The 13,538-nt window shown below is 38.5% G+C and overlaps 1 protein-coding gene across 1 annotated transcript in view; it reads left to right on the top strand.

Annotated features, from left to right (window-relative positions):
* The first annotated feature begins 5,498 nt into the window (after positions 1-5,498).
* The window catches only part of LOC106088298 (facilitated trehalose transporter Tret1), a 55,916-nt gene continuing 47,876 nt past the window's right edge, over positions 5,499-13,538 (top strand). Inside the window, exon 1 of the mRNA XM_013253739.2 lies at positions 5,499-5,694. Within this exon, the coding sequence (XP_013109193.2) occupies positions 5,642-5,694 (53 nt within the window). The 5' untranslated portion in view covers positions 5,499-5,641. The remainder of the gene's footprint in view (positions 5,695-13,538) is intronic.

Below are 13,538 nucleotides of genomic sequence, written 5' to 3'. Positions count from 1 at the left end.
AACGTCATCGATTATATATTCCGAACATATTGTCACATGTTAAAATTGATCATTCTCAATGACGAGAACTGCCAGAAATTCATAAAATTGTATGTCGGCTGATTGCTTTCCGCAAATTTATTCAGTGAATTCTACTCCCATCCTTTGTTGGACTGTATAAAAAAATTTAATTTGCTTGTTTGTGTCAAGCTTGAATGTCAAAATACATTGACAGTAGAAAAAAGTTTGACAGCCTAGCGGGAATTTCCACCAACATCCTTATCTAAGCTTTTCGTTTACTCCGTTGATCGCATATAAAACTATGCTGGCTTCTTCGTAGCCTTCAACCCAGAGGTAATATTCCCAACTGAATCGCTTTGATCCTTTGTAACCGGATGGGCCATTGGAGATACCGCTGCCATTCCTTAATAGGCGTTATTTTGTCTCCTTCGCGTCGTTTGAGTCTTGTCGATTGATTGATTCCTCTTCACAGATTTGTGGAGAGTGCCTGACATGTTCTCTGACCTAACCGTTAGAAAATGTTTTTAAAAATCCTAAGGTAGTTCAGGCATCATTCTAACTAGTAGTTCAGGCATCATTCCTTAATTCCTTAATATCTATCTGAATCAGTGATGGGCACACTAACACTGTTGAAAAGACAAAAGTGTGTTTGTGTGTATCATCAAACATCAACTAAATGAAATAGGAACGAAGCATGACATAATTACCTGGTAGTATACTGTAAATAGCTGAGTACCATTTTTTCTTAACGAGTTTTGGTTGTGTGTGTGTATTATAGTTAGGAACCATAAAACGAACAAACAACGAAAAATGGCCCAAACTAGCAACATACACAAAATCAGAATTGCACTAATCACAGATTATGACAGATAGTGCACTCAATATTTTGCTGTTGGACAACTGCCAAACCGCCAACTGTAAATGAATATATCTTGGAAGGAAGGTTCACGAAGTTGTTTACACTGTCAGTGTGCTTCTATTCGTTTTTCCTATGACCACGGCCACAGAAATTTATGTGTGTGTGTGTGTGTATGCTGCCCCATCTATGATCTAAACAAAAACTGGCCTATTGCATTTAATTTGAAATTGTGTGTAACATACATATCTTTGACTTTGTGGAGTACATTTTAAAGAGGACTTTGGTAAGTTACCAACCATTTGAACAACGCCATCATACGGCAGCAACAATCAATTATCACATCACGACTAATTAGAAAAGAAACCAAATTATGACTAAAGTAATATAAATAAAAAAAATGTGGAAAAAAACATTTTAAGGGATTAAGTCAATAATGTCCGCATATTTTTCTAAATACTTATATTAGGTTGTTCCAGAAAACGTTCGTAAAAAATAGAATTCCGAAGAATAGGAATTTACATACATACATACGTTCAAATACCCCTTCGTTGGAGTTAATATTACCTGGGACGGGACACAAGTCTGACTTTAGGGCCCTTATCGAATTTACACTTAGACATTTTTATTCAATAGTCAAATGACCACATATTCATTTGGGGGAACGGTCCATCAGAAATAAAATTTCGAGACCCATGTAAACCTGACCAGGGCGTTTGGAATGTACTTGAGATCACATTTGAATGCCAGATTCGTATTTTTAAGTTATTTTGAGAGTTTTCTTAAAAAGCATCACCAATCTCCTAAATATGGCTGTAGCTTCGGACTCGTCTTAGCTTAGCGAAAAACATGCCATCTGATTCTGCTCGGAAGCTGAACGTCGAAAAGCTGCAAAAGTAAGGCATTTTCTACTCGACTGTTCCAATTGCTTCTAGAAAGCCTACTTTGTAACGATAATATTGTAACATTTAGGGTTAATTAGTTTTAAGGTTCCGTTATTTTAAATTTCAAATTGTAACAGTTTTCTTATTACGTCATCACAATTGTTTCTAGTATTCCCTAGAATTTCTTTATTGTTAATCTCTTACGCGTAACAATGTCTGTTGTGTTTCTTTTGTTTGATTGCACCCCTAATTTTAATGTTCAATAGATGTAATTGTATGTGTATGTGTATGTGCCTGTCAAGTATCATGTTATGTATGTGTGTTTATTTCAATTGGAGGCAAACCGTCTACAGTAAAAACGTAACAACTGGTGTCAGAAGGAAATTACGAAATAATTTCAGGCAGAAATTCTCATTTTGAGACATCAAGCCGTGCAGTGGCAGGTGACTCAACACCGCCTAACGAACAGGGGGCTGACAACGAGACAATCACGGCCTCTCTCAATATTGGAAAGTCTAGGATAAGCAAAGATCCTAATACTAAATATTAGGCAAAGATCCTTTTATTGAAACATCAGACAGTGCAGGGAATGGAAACCCAATACAGCCTAACGAACAGGTACCCGACGATGGAACCATTACCGACTTTATAAAGAGTCGGAAGACTAGACTAGACAAAGAACCTAAAACGATGACATCAGGCAGTGCAGTGACAGGAAAGTCAATGCAGTCTATAAAACAGTAAGCAGACGATGAGATTATCACCTATTCCCAAGATGCCCATTTACTGGAGGACCAATGATTGAGATAATCCAGATAAACCTCCACCGGAGCGAGACTGCTACACACGCTCTGATGGAGAAAATCAGCAAGGGCAAGATTCATATTGCCTTAATTCAGGAGCCATGGACGACCCGGAACAAAGTTTCTGGACTGAACCATGTCAACTACCAATTATTCTATGCTAACACTGGTACTCGTCCGAGGGCTTGCGTTATTTGCCATAAAAATTTCAATTTTATATTTTCCCCAGAGTTGTCAACGTCGGATGCAACAGTGGTGAGACAGGGAGACGGTGGAGCATACCTGGCATCACTTTATCTGCCTTTCGACTCTCCGACAGCACCACCCACGTCGGAGCTGCAACGGCTGGTGAGGAAAGCAAAACAGACAGGAAACGGGATACTAATAGGGTGCGATGCGAACTCTAACCACATTTCGTGGGGTAGTACCAACACTAATAAGCGGGACCAAGCCCTGGCAGAGTTCTTGATTACTAACGACGTAATAACATTTAATATTGGTAACACCGCTACCTTTGTTAATAGGATTAGGGAGGAGGTATTAGATGTGACAATATGTTCGGAAAATCTAAACGATGAGGTTCAGGATTGGGGGGTCTCCATGGAACACTCATTCTCTGACCATCGCTACATTAGGTTTAGATTAGCACTGCCAGCGCCGAATCCGATAAACTTCCGGAATGATAAGATAATTTAGATTGTCCAAGCATAGAAGACATTGACAAAAATGTCAACAGTATTACGACTGCACTGGTGAGGTCCTTCGAAGGAAGATAGTTGTCCTCTTCTGGAAAGGAAATTAGCCAAGATAAACCCTGGATGACCGGGGATATTCGCAATATTGGGAAAGAGAAGATTATTGGGATGTGTATTACATACGGCTCAACGAATAAAATAAGATTACCAGAGCGGAAAAACGCGCCTTCTGGAAGCTGTTCTGCGAACAGGTCGTAGCGTTAATGAAGCCGCCAAGATAAAAAAGTTTCTCTCAAAAACCCATGTCCAAACTGAAACTTTAGTAGAGGACATGGAAGTGAGAGCAGAGACAACGGAGGACATGCTGAGGCTTTTGACTTACGGAATTTATGGTGAAGGAATACTTGAGGAGCTTTAAACCATTTATGTCACCCGGACCTGATGGAATATTTCCGGCGTTACTACAGAAAGAGGCAGATATTTTCACAGCGTGCCTTGGTTTTGCATAAAGTCGAAAGCCTGGCAGGAGGCATGGGTGGTGTTTATACCCAAGCTCGGCAAGGCAAGTTATGCTACACCAAAGGCCTTAGCCCGCGTGTCATGCATTGGGTACATACAGCAGTTGTCAGACCTATAATGCTATATGGTGTTGTGGTCTGGTGCACGGCGCTTCAAAAATCCACCCCCTGCTCAATACTTAACCGGATCCAAAGGATAGCTTGTTTGTGCATCACAGCCATCACAGAGGACGACACCATCTGATGCACTGAATTTAATGCTACATCTTATGCCTCTGGACATTGTGGCTACCCAAATTGCAGCGAACACTGCCGTGAGCATAAGGAAGCTTTGTCATTGGTCATGTGGCGGCTACGGACACTGTGATATAATATCCGATGTTCCAGGCAGTGTGGATTACACCCTACCTGAGCCGTTTTTTGATAAAAGTTACTGCACCACTATCCCTGATAGAACCGATTGGAACTACGATATCCCTGGTAACAGAAGTTACATAGACTTCTATAAGGATGGTTCCAAACTAAACGACCAAGTGGGCTTTGGGGTGTATTCTAAAGATCTAGAACTGGTCATATCGAAAAGGTTAAACCACCACTGCAGTGTGTATCAAGCGGAGCTCCTTGCACTTTATCCACATGTTTACTCAGCTGGCAACGCATCGGTTCCCGTTGCTTTATTCAATTGTTAAGGTACTGCGATTTTGACCTCATTCTGGCTAGGCGGTATCGAAAACTTTATTGAAGGTAGCTAAACACAATTTGGTCAAAAGTTGATTTAGAAATTTTTAAAAGAATTTATTTATAGGAAAATACCGATTTTTTTTTCGTTCTTATTTAAAAACAAATTGATTACTCAATTTGTAACTTATCGATGTAATGATCTGAGACTCAACAAAGTATGCGTGTGTAAAACCAGCAAGGAAAGGCAAAAGTCAGGCGGAGCCGACTATGTGATACCCTACACCACCTGGTGTACGTGGTACTTTTTATATGTACAACTTATCTCGAAATCTAGTCAGATTTTCCGACCATAGGACAACAAATTTGGATTGGCACATCCTCAAAAGGCCATATAGGATAAAAGATTATATGGGAGTTATATTGAAACCTGTGCCAATTTTGATGACACATGCTGTGACGTCAAATAGAACATCTCACGCCTTATATTGTATGTGACCAAAGAAAGATATATATGAGAGCTATATCTAAATCTGAACCGATTTTTATAAAATTTTGCACACATATGAGGACGTTGAATAAAATACCCCATGCTAAATTTTGTTAAGATTGGAACAATATTGTAGCTTCTACAGCCTTAAAAGGCCATATCGGATGAAAGATATGTATGGGAGCTATATCTAAAATTGAACCGATTTTTATGGAAATTTGCACACATATGGAGACGTAAAATGAAGCAGAAAGAATCGGTTCAGATTTAGATATAGCTCTCCGATATATCTTTCATCTAAGCTGATCGGTATACTTATCAATGGGTCTGGCTCTTCTCCTTCGAAGCGTTGCAAACAAATGCGCAAAGTTATAATACCCTGTACCACAGAGGTGGTGTAGGGTATAAACAGTGAATTTGTTTTAGGTTATCAACAATTTTGTATTTTTTTTTAAATTCAAAATTCGTTAAACTTTTTTCGGTTTTTCGGTACAGCCCAATATATCCGCTAAAATAGATAGAAATTCGGAGAAGAATTATCATAACAGGCTTAAAATTTAGTCGACTACACACACCGCAATTGTTTGGTAGCAAAAGTGAAGCTAACGTGCGTGTATGAAAAATCCGCGCAAAATCGGAAATACGAATGTAACGAAAGCAACTTTGAAATCATTTTTTTAATCTTCTCATCATCATAGACAACGAAAAAGTGAAAAGATGGCGGAAGCTCGATTGAGAAGAAATGCAACAAGTCGTCATATTCCAACAATGTATGTAACGAAAAGAGTAAACAGTGAAAAGAAAATACAAATAAAAACTACAATAATTAACTTCAGAGGTGTCAAACTACAATACTTTACCATATGATGTGTAAACACTGCACTCGCATATTCTCTGGGAAAAATTTAGTCAAAATTGCCATGTTTGATGAATTCTAACAATGGGTAATTTGTTGTTGACTGTTTGCTTGAAATGGAAAAACACGTGATGTAAAATTCTCGCAAAATTTGCAGTTGTTATTATAGAGTTATTGTTACAGCGACATTTTCGCATAGACGTTTATCCAAATGCCTCTGACATCTATTGAGTGTGGTTGTCACGAGGTTTGGTGAAAAAGTTGTATTTTCTGCAAAGGCTTTGTTGGGTATGCTAAATGAGAAATCAGTTAGCAGTAAGAAGAGTCGTCGAGTAGAGATCTCGGCAAGACATATTAATTATCCGTACACGTGCCGGCGCCAATATCTTAATCTGGGGGAAAATAATTCATGTTTTAGCAATTTTCTCTCAAACACTCCAATAACTCAGCTTTCACAAGTACCCATGCTTCAAAACAATATAACAACTCTCGTTTTTGATTCTAAACTGTCTACTTAATCCATTTTCGCCAATATTGTAATTCAATACAACTGCTGCTACAACTTTATTGTCAAAGTTATATTTCTTTAATTTCTATGTACTCTCGAGAGTTTCAGCTTTCTTTTATTTCCATATTCTGCCAGAGACGCACTAAGGTTAGGTTTAAGTAGCAGTATACCGTTCAGACTCATTTAGATGTTTTCGTCCATTGCCTTCTTGTTCCTACCGTTAATCCATCCAGATTTAAAAAGTACAACAACTAGCGAATGTTCACATCCGGTAATTCAGATAATCATCGCCAGCAAAACGGTAGGCTTCTTCAATTCTATATTAAGCCACCTTATTTTGGTATGTTCACCCAAAACCCCCTTTGTGACCATCTATCATTCGTTGCCCTTTCGGCGTGATCCTGAACGATATTCATAAAAAACTTAATGCAGCCTTAAAGTAGATTTAGTTGACAGATTTTCCTTATAGATTACTAGCTGAACAGGGCCCGCTGCGCTGAGGGCCTTCTTTAACTCTCTAATATTGGGTTGCCCAAAAAGTAATTGCGGATGTTTCATATAGTCGGCGTTGACAAGTTTTTTCACAGCTTGTGACTCTGTAATTGCATTCTTTCATCTGTCAGTTATCAGCTGTTACTTTTAGCTTGCTTTAGAAAAAAAGTGTAAAAAAGTATATTTGATTAAAGTTCATTCTAAGTTTTATAAAAAATGCATTTACTTTCTTTTAAAAAATCCGCAATTACTTTTTGGGCAACCCAATATTTTTTTAGGGTAGGGACACTTCGAATTCGTGCCATTGTAGGCACGTATCACGCTGAAATGGCGAGAACATCGAACAAAGTGGTGTTTATCCCCTCTTAATGTTGGCGACATTTGCGAGGTACAATGCCATGCACAGTCATTTAAAAAATGTTCCCCAAAGAGGTGTCGCACTGCGGGACGCCTTTCAGACTCGGCTATAAAAAAAGGTCCCTTATCATTAAGTTTAAACTTGAATCGGAAAGCACTCATTGATGTGTGAGAATTTGCCCCTTCTCGGTTCCTAGTGGTAATTTTCTTCCTCAGGCTAATGTTCTCATTATGGGAGGGATGGCACTTCAGACATTTCGACTCAAATATGGATATCAAATACGTGCTGCACTTCAAAATCCCTTTAATTTAAGCCCCATATTGCTATGGCCGGTAAATATGAACCGTTTGGAGGGTGTTTGGGGCTAGGGGGGCCACCGGCACTTTTTACTGAAAATAGATATCAAATTCGTTTTTTATTCCCAACGGAAATGAAGTTCAGTTTAGGGGGTGCTTTAGGGCGTACCCCAAACCACTTGACTCCAAAATTGGATATCAAATTCGTTTTCTACTCTCAAATACCTTTCATTTGAATCGCATATTGTCATAATGGGTCGAATTACACATTTGACGTATTCTTTAGGAGGAAAAGCGCCACCTAGACTTGAACGCTGGATACTTGAACTCAAATTTTAGTACCATATTTGTGTTCTGGTCTCCAATATCTTTCATTTAATATGGGTGGCGTTTTGCGGAAAGGGTCCGCCTCCTCCAGATATCTAAAAATTATATAGCCTATGTTTCCTTCCAGACAAACATACCGAATGTATGAACATTTTAAGAAAATCGGTTCAGCCAAGTATCATATAGTCATAATGGGTCTAATGACGTTTTTGATGCGTGGCTGACCCCCTATACTTCGATCTGATCCTTATATTTCGACGAAATCTACTCTACCTTTCATTTGAGCCCCATATTGAAATGAACGTTCAATATTTCTGTTTGGGGCAACCCGATGGGTTCTTAGACTCAAATTTCAATACCATATTCGTATTCTCTCTCTCTCTCTCTCCAATACCTTTCATTTGGTACCTATATTGTCCCTATCGGCCCACTTTTGATTTTGGGTTGTGTTTTAGGCGTAAGGGGGAGGGTTTGGTCCCCTTCCGATACCGAAAATTTATATAGCCTATGTTTCCTTCCAGACCAACCTACACAATATGCAAAAATTTCGAGAAAATAGGTTTTGCCGTTTTCGGGGCCACCGTAGCGCAGAGGTTAGCATGTCCGCCTATGACGTTGAACGCCTGGGTTCGAATCCTGGCGAGACCACCACAAAAAAAAATTCTGCGGTGGCTTTCCCCTCCCAATGCTGGCAACATTTGTGAGGTATTATGCCATGTAAAACTTCTCTCCAAAGAGGTGTCGCACTGCGTCACGCCGTTCGGACTCGGCTATAAAAAGGAGGGCCCTTATCATTGAGCTTAAACTTGAATTGGACTGCACTCATTGATAGGTGAGAAGTTTGCCCCTGTTCCTTAGTGGAATCTTTATGGGCAAATTTTGCATTTGCAGGTTTTGCCGTGTTCCCGTTTATAGGGAACAAAGAAACCGAGTCCCATATATCCGTGATTGGCTAATGTGGCCATGTTGGGCTTTTTTGTGGGGGTGGGGTGACCCCCTATACTTCGTCATGAATTTGAATGCCAGATTCGTTATCTACTCCCGCATACTTTTCATTTGATACTCATATTGTCCTTGTCGGTCCACTTTTGATTTTGGGTGGTTTTTTTGGGGTAACGGTGGAGAGTCCGCCCCCCTTTCGTTATCAATAAATTATAGAATCTATTCCTAGTTCCTGACCATATTCGTAATCTACTCCCGAATACCTTTCATTTGAGTCCCATATTGTCATGAGCGTCAAATAAACTCATGTTTAGGAGTTTTGGGCCTAGGGCAGCCCTCAGGTACTTAGACCCTATTTTTATAATTAAACTCGTACTCCACTCTTGAATACCTTTCATTTGAATCCCATATTGTCCCGATCGGTTCACTTTTATTTTTGGGTAGTACTTTTGGGGTAAGGGGGAGGGTCCGCCCCCCCTCCCGATATCAACAAATTTTATAGCCTATGTTTCCCTCCAGACCAACCTACACAATCTATGAACATTTCAAGGTAATCGGTTCAGCCGTTTTTGAATCGGTTCACCCGTTTTGGAACAAACCGACAAACAAACACAAATTGAATTTTTTATATATTGGGTTGCCCTAGAAGTAATTGCGGATTTTTAAAAGAAAGTAAATGCATTTTTAATAAAACTTAGAATGAACTTTAATCAAATATACTTTTTTTACACTTTTTTTTCTAAAGCAAGCTAAAAGTAACAGCTGATAACTGACAGAAGAAAGAGTCACAAGCTGTGAAAAAATTTGTCAACGCCGACTATATGAAAAATCCGCAATTACTTTTTGGGCAACCCAATATATTGTAAGATATAAAACACTCAAATATAGGTAGGCTGACTTTTCAAAAGATGAACCTCGTGATCACTTGCCTGGCATAGAAAATACGAGATCATAAATCGAGTTACGGCAAATGTTTGAATTAACAATTGACTACCAAAACAATGTAGCAGTGCAGGGACCCTCGTAACCGTCTGTTTGCTCGCCTAAGCTTTGGGGGGGGCATATTGTAAAAATGAATTCTTTTCGATGTAATTACTTATTGTTGGCTAACATTTCAGCAAGTCCGACGAAAAAATAGAAAACAAAAGCGGCTACAAACATTATAAAGATTAAATAAAACCTTGATTTAAACGTTTTCAAGTTGAATTCATTGCGCCAACGCTGATGCTGTAAGGCTCTGTGTGGTCGCTTGGTTGATGTGCAGATTAAACCTGCAAATGACATTCGATTGTGGTTGTCGCAAGTTCGTTTTTCGAAGAGACTCTCAACGACCGAATAATACGTAATAACCAACCAAGCATAGTTTTACTCCAGCCAACGGCCAATTCGCTTAGAAGTTTGCTTTGGACCAGGTGTTTTATCATCTGTTGGTTGTTACATTGTCTAGTTGCCTGCCATCTTGCTAAACACACATATCCAAGAGGTAGTTGTTGCAGTGTCAAGAGCTTGTTAATGAGCTCACGAACATTTCAATGTTTGTAAGCACCATTTATTATTATTGTATATCAGGGTAAGAGGAATTTAAGTTTAAATATTATGCTTGTTTGAATCCTAGCTTTAAACACACATTTACCCCGGTGCCTTAGACGCATAAGCAGAGTATTCTATTCAGCTTTCGGAATAGTTGCGAAAAGCTTTAACAAATTATCATAATTTTTTTTTTTTAAACATAAATATTGGGTTGTCCAAATATTATAGTCGCCCAAGTCATATAGTCGGCGTTGACAAATTTTTTCAACGGCTTTTGACTCTGTAATTGCATTCTTTCTTCTGTCAGTTATCAGCTGTTACTTTTAGCTTGCTTTAGAAAAAAAAGTGCGCGGAAGGGGGCGGACCCTCCACCGTTACCCCAAAAACACCTCCCAAAATCAAAAGTGGACCGATCGGGACAATATAGGTATCCAATGAAAGGAGAGTAGTATACGAATAATATGGTACCAACCCCAAAACTCCCCAAACAGACACATTGCACCTTCATTTCAATATGGGGCTCAAAAAAAAGGTATTCGCGAATAGATTTCGAATCTGGCATACAAAATCAGATCGAAGTATAGGAGGTCACGCCATCCCTCAAAAACGTCTCTAGATACTTGGCTGAACCGATTTTCTTAAAATTTTCATAGATTGTGTACGTTTGTCTGGAAGGAAACATAGGCTATGGAGTTTTTAGATATCGGGAGGAGGCGTACCCTCCCACTTACCACTAAAACGCCACCCATATCCGAAAGTGGTCCGATGGGCACAATAAGGATATCAAATGAAAGGTATTGGAGACCATGAATATGATATTAAAATTTAGGTCCAAGTACCCAGCGGGCCGCCACCCCCCCAACCCCAAAACTCCTTTAAACAGATATTTTCAAAGTTCATGTCGATATGGGATTCAAATGAAAAGTATTAGGCAGTAGATTATAAATATGGCATAAAACATTAGATCCAAATGATGGCAGGTCGCCCACCCCCAAATACCCCCAAATGGGCATATTAGCCAACCATGGCTATATGGCACTCAAATGAAAGGTATTAGGAAATAGACTACGAATATTACATAAAAATTCTAGGTGGCGCTTTTCCTCCAAATATGTTATTTTTCCTCCAAATATGTTATTTGACCTCCAAATATGTTATTTGACCTCCAAATATGTTATTTGACCTACCACCAAATATGTTATTTGACCTATTGTGACAATATGGGACTCAAATGGAAGGTAAGGTAAAGGTTGATATCCGATTTTGAAGCCAAGTTTTTTGGGTACGCCTCAAATCACCCCCTAAACTGAACTTCATTTTCGTTGGGAATAAAAAACGAATTTGATATCTATTTTGAGTAAAAAGGTGCCGGTGGCCGCCCCAGCCCCAAAACACCCTCTAAACGGGTTATATTTACTGGCCATGACAATAAGGGGCTCAAATTAAAGGGATTTGGAAATGCGCGTGAATTTAATATCCATATTTGAGTCGAAATGTCTGAGGTGCCATCCCTCCCATAATGAGAACATTACCCTAGGGAAGAACATTACCACCAGGAACCTGAGAAGGGGCAAATTCTCACACATCAATGAGTGCTTTCCGATTCAAGTTTAAACTTAATGATAAGGGACCTTTTTTTATAGCCGAGTCAGAACGGCTTCTCGCAGTGCGACACCTCTTTGGGGGAAATTTCTTAAATAACCATGCATGGTATTGAACCTTGCAAATGTCGCCAACATTAAGAGGGAATAAACACCGCTTTGCCCGATGTTCTCGCCAGAACTCGCGATATCCGCATTCAGGGCGACAGTATTGATGATTATGAAAAATGGTAAAAAATCGAAATGAGTTTGAAATTACTGTAACATCTTTAGTTTTGCGAATTTCAAAATTCTGAGGACACCATTGGATTCGTGAAGAAAATCCCTTTCCGTAATGGTGCTGGACGCAGCCATACTTTTTCCTTGAAAACTTAATAGTATTGCTTCAAAATCGCTTCAAATAATATCCAAAAAATTAAAAAAAAGCAAACATGTGTTTGCAATTACTGAAGGAATAATGTAAAGTTTTCTATGAGAAACATCGCAAAAACCAAATCTTTGTGGCGTAAAAATTCAAAATCATTATCAGGGCAAAAAAAGCTGTAACTCCTTAATTTTTTGGTATTTCGATCATTTTCCAGCATTCCGCAGTTCGAAATTCGAAAACGATTCGTGCAATAAACAAAATTACGTAAAATTTCACATTTTATTTTTTTGCACATTTTTTTAGCAAAGTCTAACCCCTTAAAAAAATTTTTCAATTTTTTATGCGAAAAAATTTTTCGAGTTGAGTATACAGTATTGAAGATTATGACAAAAAAATCGGATTAGTCCAATTCCTATGTTTTTTCTTAAAAAAACAAGCTCAAAATCGCATAATTAATATTGGAACGTGGAAAGCGTTGTGCGAAATTTTGGCAAAATGGGTCTATAAATGCGCTTGCTGTGACTCTAGAAATTAAAATCGGGTGATATATATATGGCAGCTATATCTTTATCAAAAGAAAATCCTTCCTGCCAAATTTCGAGAGAATCGGTTAACAAATGCCCATTTTATTGAAATATTACTGCAAATCGGACGAACATATATATGGGGGCTATATCCAATTCTGAACCGATTTTTCTAATTTCCAAAAGGCTTCTTCTCTAGGCTGAAAAACATGCCTGTTCCAAATTTTAAGATGATTGGATGAAAACTGCGCCCTGTACTTTGTACACAAGTTAACATGGACAGACGGACAAACAGATGGACATAGCTAAATTGAAGGTGATTCTGAGTCGATCGGTATACTTATCAATGGATCCTGTCCTGTATCATAGACGTGGTGTAGGGTATAAAAACAATTGCATATTGTTTAGAGCGTTTTACATATATTTTTTTAGAAGTAATAACTTTTTTTTTATACAACCACCATTTGCTTTGTTTACCTTTGAGATGGCAAAATATGCTCGGCGTATCGATTTGTTCTTCCCTGCAATCGATAACTTTTTGACAAATTACGATCGTAAGCCATGATTTAATTTGTACTTACGGTACGGAATTAAACTTCGAACAAAAACTCGTCCGATAACGGATGCGAGAATTAGGCCCCTGATTTTATACCAAATTTAATCTTTAATTTTTTCCCTTAAACCCTAATGTAAACACACATTTAAGTACGCTATATATACTTGTAATAATGTGTTAAACTGTAGAAACTTAAAGTCTTTTTCACTTTTTTGTTGTTGTCGTACGTTAACTTAAATAATGGCAGGTTCAAGCCA

The sequence above is a fragment of the Stomoxys calcitrans genome, chromosome 2, assembly GCF_963082655.1.
Source record: "Stomoxys calcitrans chromosome 2, idStoCalc2.1, whole genome shotgun sequence".
Taxonomy (NCBI): Eukaryota; Metazoa; Arthropoda; class Insecta; order Diptera; family Muscidae; genus Stomoxys; species Stomoxys calcitrans.
This window is presented reverse-complemented; position numbering and strand designations above follow the sequence as displayed.